The sequence below is a fragment of the Gossypium hirsutum genome, chromosome D03 (assembly GCF_007990345.1).
Source record: "Gossypium hirsutum isolate 1008001.06 chromosome D03, Gossypium_hirsutum_v2.1, whole genome shotgun sequence".
Classification (NCBI taxonomy): Eukaryota; Viridiplantae; Streptophyta; class Magnoliopsida; order Malvales; family Malvaceae; genus Gossypium; species Gossypium hirsutum.
In genome coordinates, this window is record NC_053439.1 from 26,827,430 (window position 1) to 26,833,721 (window position 6,292).

General features: G+C 35.3%; 1 protein-coding gene across 2 annotated transcripts; it reads right to left on the reverse strand.

Moving 5' to 3' along the window:
* Nucleotides 1-3,427: 3,427 nt before the first annotated feature.
* On the reverse strand, nt 3,428-5,950 carry LOC107950638 (xylan glycosyltransferase MUCI21). 2 transcript variants are annotated; one of them, XM_016885522.2, is made up of 3 exons: nt 5,147-5,950; nt 4,971-5,048; nt 3,428-4,797 (listed from the first exon to the last, which is right to left on the reverse strand). In XM_016885522.2, exons 1-3 carry the CDS (start codon nt 5,346-5,348, stop codon nt 3,542-3,544), a joined length of 1,536 nt encoding a protein of 511 aa, XP_016741011.1. In that variant the 5' UTR covers nt 5,349-5,950; the 3' UTR covers nt 3,428-3,541. The 2 variants fall into 2 exon arrangements, with proteins under 2 accessions (XP_016741011.1, XP_016741010.1); XM_016885521.2 differs by having other exon boundaries at nt 4,971-5,051; nt 5,147-5,866.
* Between the last annotated feature and the right edge of the window lie 342 nt (nt 5,951-6,292).

Sequence of the window (6,292 nt, forward strand, 5' to 3'; positions counted from 1 at the left end):
GAATTGATGGAAAGGGAGAGGATGCTTTACTAGTGTATATATGTGTATGGGCCAAGTTTTGAACTTGAAACAAAATGGTGTTTAGTCAATACAAGTGACCATACTTGTAGAATGTATTGAGTGTTGCAATCGGCCTCAACATAGACATGTATGTTCGGCCACATGAATGAGTACATAAGTTGATGTGTATGTTCGGCCATAGGTAAGCATATTGATGGCTTTATCTTAACTTAGAAAATTCGGCTAAGGGAAATATTAACTAGTATGTTGAATTCGATTCGTAATTTCGTACATATGTGACTCTAATGTCTAATGTATATATGGGCTAAGTACCTTGAGCTTCTCTTTTGATGTTCGAATGAATTGTATTAAATTGCTTGATGTGATTAAAAATACGTATGACCATTGTGTATTTGAGCTAAAAGGTGGCCATATGACCTATCAAACTCCTTGTCATATTCGGCCATAAGCTAGCAAAATGAGACTTTAATGAGTTAAATTTGTTTGAATTAAGCTCAAGAGCAAAAGGGGAACTAAATCCGATAAAGGGAAGGAAAAAGTGGTCGAATAGCCGTCGAAACCGTTCGACAACATCCGAGGTAAGTCTTCGAGTAATAACCCTACTTGAATTATATTGAAATGATTAGTCAAACTATGACGGATAGCCGAATGTGCATAGAGACTATGTTATAAAGCCAATTGAAATCATGCTCTTTGTGTGTGGCTATTGAGCCGAAATTGGAAAGGTTTAATAAATGTTTTGTGTTTGAGCCTTAGTAACGAAAACGAAATATGGATGTGTCATGATTATTGATATATGTGTGCATGAGCATTTGAATGATATCCGGGCTAAGTCCCGAAGGCATTTATGCTAGTGATTTTATCCGGGCTAAGTCCCGAAGGCATTTATGCTAGTGATTTTATCCGGGCTAAGACCCGAAGGCATTTGTGCGAGTTGATATATCCGGGCTAAGACCCGAAGGCATTTGTGCGAGTTGCTATACCCGGGTTAAGACCCGAAGGCAATTGTGCTTGTGGTTATATCCGGCTAAATTCCGAAGAAACTTGGGTTCGAAGGTGAGCGTGTTGTGCTGTAATAAATTCAATTAATACGCTCGAAAAACCCAAACGATAAGGTATGTTTGCGTGTGCATTGGAAAAGTCGATTCGTTTTTAATAGTATTCGTTCAATCGACTAACGAACTTTCGGCTTTTAGATAGGTTAATACCTTGTGTATATATGTTGATGAAGTGTGAAGTAAGTATGTTTATGAGAATGTGTATTAATAAAGTGATTCATTTAGCTATGTGAATGTAATACTTTAGTCAAAGCCGATTTCATTACTTGAAACTTACTAAGCTTTAAAATGCTTACCCCGTTGCTTTGGCTCTCTGTTTTATAGATTTTGTTCGTTAGATATCGGATTCGGGATCATCGAAGTCGAAGTCATCCACACTATCAAAGCCCTTTGGGTACTCTTTTAGTTGAACTCTGGATATGGCATGTATAGGACTACCCTTTGTTGTTTTTCAAGTACTTTTTGTGATGTATGTGTGTACAGCCATGCGAAAATGGCTCGTAGAAGTGGAGTATGGCATTAGACCATTTGTGTTTATGTATATATATATGGTTTCATGATGTGACTATGGACTGGAATGGAAGTGTTGGGCAAATGATCAGCCATTGGAATGGCTAAATATGATCATATGTGGACCCATGTATGACAAAACTCTAGTTGGTCCATGGTAACCACGAAATAGGTAAAGTTTACCTTGAAAACAGATGCTGACAGCAGCAGTGGTGTGGATTTGAAAAATCACTAAAATTTGTATGAATGGAATTAAATAGTGAATAAATTATGTACTCGAACCTTGATGAATCTATTTTCATATGAAAGTAACGAAACGATCATATGGACAGTATGTTAAGAGATATTCAGGTTCTCGTGAGACAGGTCCAAAACGGTTTCTGGATTCCCTGTTCCGAATTTGGAAATTCATTATAAATTAACCAGAGATAATTAGGAGTCATGCCATATATGTATAGATTCCTCTCTGAGCCTTGTTTCTATAGAAACAAACGGCATCAGTATTGAAGCTCTGTGCAGGGAGATATCCAAATCGTAATGCATGAAGGTCAGTGTAGTCGCACCCTGTAACAGGGGAGAATTTAACTAATAAACTGTACTAATTGGCCTGACCAAAAATTCTAGAAAAAAATATGTAGATGGGCATATGAGTCTAGTTTCAGAGAAAAATTACGAAACTGATTTTCGAGTTATGAAACTCAATATATGATTTTTAAGGTGACAGTGACGCAGTTAGCCAGCTGCCTGGAAATTTTTAAAATGGATTGCGATAGTAAGCGAATTTAGTCTGTGAACCCCTTGTGTCCGACTCCGGCAACGGTCTCGGGTACGGGGTGTTACAACCCATATTTTGTAAAGACGTTTCTATTTAATTTTAGCCTTGACATGTATTTAGGAGTTAGGATTGTTTGATTAGTCGATCACTTTTATATCGATTAATTGTTTGATTATTTACTAAGTTATGTTTAATGATTTTAATCTTTTTTCATAAGTATGATTTTCATAGATGATCTATTATTTGTACTTTTTAATGTGCACAATTGACCAATTGATTGTTCAGATTGATTTGGCACCAATGTGGCACTTCAAATTTGATCGAATTTTCAGATCAAATTTGGGGTGTTACAATATTAAATGTTTGGAATGTAACAAAATTGAAAATTTTCAAAATTTGTGAGTAAAATCTTAAGATGGTGTTTTAACCACAAAATTTTCTTTTTCAAATTCTATCATTGTTGATAATTTTATTTGATCAAATACATATTATCTCACTATAACATAAAAATTTAAACTTGAAAATCATTTTTAAAATTTTACAAATATAATAATAGTCTTGACTAATTTTTTCATATAATTTATTTTTAATATAAATATTCTCATTTTATAATTATATTTTTAAATTATAAAATTCTAATAATTAAAAGTCTATGCAAATAAAGATAAGAATCCTTTCTTTTTCTTCTCTACTACGATACGAAGCTTTCAATCCTTTTAAAGCTTTCAAGATGTTAGAATTCTTTAATTTCATGATGTGATTAACATAACGTCAAACAGTTTTCTTCCATTAAACCACGAGCAGAGGCGATTAAAATAAAAAATTGTAATTTAAGTCTTCTAAATTTTTTAAAATTTTAAATTAATAAAAATAAAATTACACTTTAATCCCCTTAAAATTATAAAAATTTAATTTAATCATTTAAAAATTATAAAATATAGATTATAAAAAAATTAAAATTTCATTGTGCCTCTAAAAAATTATTCTAACTTCACCCTTAGTCTAAGAGAGAGAGAGAGAGAGAATCCATGAAACATAGCAGAAACAATAGACAGCAGAAAAGTTTTAGAGAAAACAACTGATTAGGCTGAACAATACAATGTACAAAAAGTTTGCCGACTGTACAAATCAGCTGTATAATATCTACGTGTGTGTGGGTCCAAAGAATCACATTTCATTAAGCCAAATGCTGAGACTGGAGATGAATTCTAGTGATATAGTCATAAGCACGAAGAAGGCGCTTCCGGAATCTGGTGAGGTCTAATTTTACGGTTTGACGCTCAAGATAGATTTTCTTGGTGTATTCCCATCCCTTTTGATTTAAACTAGAAGGGTCTGTGAGAACGGGATCGTCTTTATCATATTCATCAACCAATGAGCTCTCTCTACGGCTGATTTTGTACCCAATATACTTCAAACCAAGCTTCCTTGCTGGCTCCCCGTAGTATGTCTCAGCTGCCCAATCTGTTCCTAGGGGGATCACTTGAATGAAAACCGAGCAGCGAGGTCTCATGAACAAGAAATGAGTCATGGCAGCACCATGGACACCAATCATGGCATCGCTTGAATTAAGTTCCATGTAAATCTTTGCTAATTCCGTTGTTGGCTCCGGCCTCAAAACATGAACCTCAAACCCAATTTCCTCTGCTGCTTTCACCAAAATGTTTTGGTTAGTTATTGCTCTAGAACCTTTCCGAGACAGTATCACCAACTTTGGTTTCTTTGGTTGATTGTGCATCCTTTTTGGGGTAGCTAATGCACACCCTGATGTCTTCTCCTGTGCTTTTCGTATCAAACCTGTAATTCTGGGCCGGTAAGCTCTATCAAGAAGGTTTCGAAAATCCACAATACTCTCATTGTTCTTCATCAATATAGGGTCCACAGTGAGCTCATCATGGATTCTAAGCCCAGTTATTGCCTCAGTAAAGCAATGGGTTCGATTGTCTCCATTGAAGTCTATTGGTGGATAACTGGAGAGATGTGGAAGGATGTCAGCATACTTCATAACCCACCAATCATGATATTCAAGGATCACAAACACCACCTCCGTGTTAAATTGCTGCGAAGTGATGTACAGAGGGATGATCCCATCATTGAACTCATGATAAACGTTGCCTGTGTAGCCTCCAGTTGAGAAGATAACTGCTGGAACATCATGAATTACGTCACAAGAATGGTCAACGTCCGAATTTCGTCTCTTTGAGATAAGGTTCAATTCATCAATGGTGGCCATTATACTCGTTTCCCATTTTCGGGTATAAGGTTTGATCTTTTCGTGTTGAAGTTCATCACCATCAACCGTACTTGAAACGTTATCGTCGCTGTTTTTTGATGAATAAAGGAAAACCGAAGAGGTGGGAGAATGTGTTCTTATGTCACCTTTCATAAAACAAATATCAGATCGAAAATGGCTTCTGTCACAGCAAACTGAACCTGTATTTAGACCAAAGAAGAACCATAAGATTCAATTAAGCAGTTTGGGAACGTTGAAAAATGATAGTTCAATATGTATTTTATTAAGGCAACCAATTTTCTGACATGAAAGGCACCGTCCGATCATATCAAGAAGGTGCAGAAAAGAAATAAAAATAGTACTGACTACTAACCATTAGAGATTGAAGAACAAAGAGGAGCATTTACATCCAAATCACCAGAAAGGCCGTCATTTTGTACACCAAAAAAATCTGCTAAAAACATGTAAGAGGAATCAAGATGCATAAACAGAGAGCAAAAAAAACAGAGGCAACTAATCGAAACCCAGGGAAGGAAAAGAAAAGCTTACAGAGATGAGATAAAGCAGAAGAAAAGCTAAAGAAGTGAGGAGCCAATATGAAGCCACAAGAAAGAAGAGAAAGTAAAAGGAAAGAGAGAATCTTAGGCCTTCTTCTCCTGTAATAACCACGGTTCGTCCACACGAAAACAAGGGTTGCTGCCTCTTCATCTCCACCATTTTTCAACTGATTGTAACGCTGATGCTGCACCATTTCTTATGTTCAAAACCCAAACTTTTTCCTTTTCAATTTTTATGTTCAGAGTTTAGCCTTGCCGTTTAAACGACTCAACCCAAAAACAAAGAGAAAGCTTGCTTTTTATGCTATATATGGTTGGCTGCTAAAAGAACTAAAACCCCAGTTCGAAGAAAGGAATAAAAATATTATTTTAAGAGAGAGAGAAGCAGATATAACTATGTTGTGAGTGCTTTGAGGAAGCTGTCTCTTTTGTTTTTTTTTTTAAAAAAAAATCTTTTTCCGAGAAATATGAGAGCTGAGGGAAAAGAAAAGAAAAGAAAGTTACAGTAAGTACAATAGAAAGAATGGGAGAAGAGAGATATTTATATGAGCGAAGAGGAGGCTTGTTACAAGGCAGGCAAGCTCAAATGCATAGCTGCCAGCAGCCTTGCTAAGCTATGTAGAAGAACAAGGTCCAAGGAAAAGAGCTTCTGGGGTTGTTTCCCTTTTTCTTCAATAATAATAATAATAATGAAGGTCAAAAACAATAGGCTGTCGAAATTGGCTTTGAATTTGAAGGGAACATTATATATTTGGGTTTGGGCAGTCAAATAAGAATTGCGTGTACGACTGCTATTACCATTATTGAAAACGAAGGAAACTTAGAAATAGAGAAATTAAGTGAACAGAATTTGTGCATTTTCGTGTTTTTTTTCATAATTATGTTTATTTTAGGTTATATGTATTAATTATTTAGTATATATTTTTAAAATATTTGTAGTTTTTAGGTTCTTATAATATTTAATGTCTGTTTTCTTTATTCGTTCAATCATATCCTAAGATTAGACCAAAGGGAAAAAAGAAAACAAAAAAAAAAAAAAAACTTGGTGGCTTGGTTTTGTTCCCTGTTGGCTCCCGGTTGGCAGCTATTTTCAACTTTCAAAAACACATTGCCGCAAATTCACGCAGCTTCCAAAGCT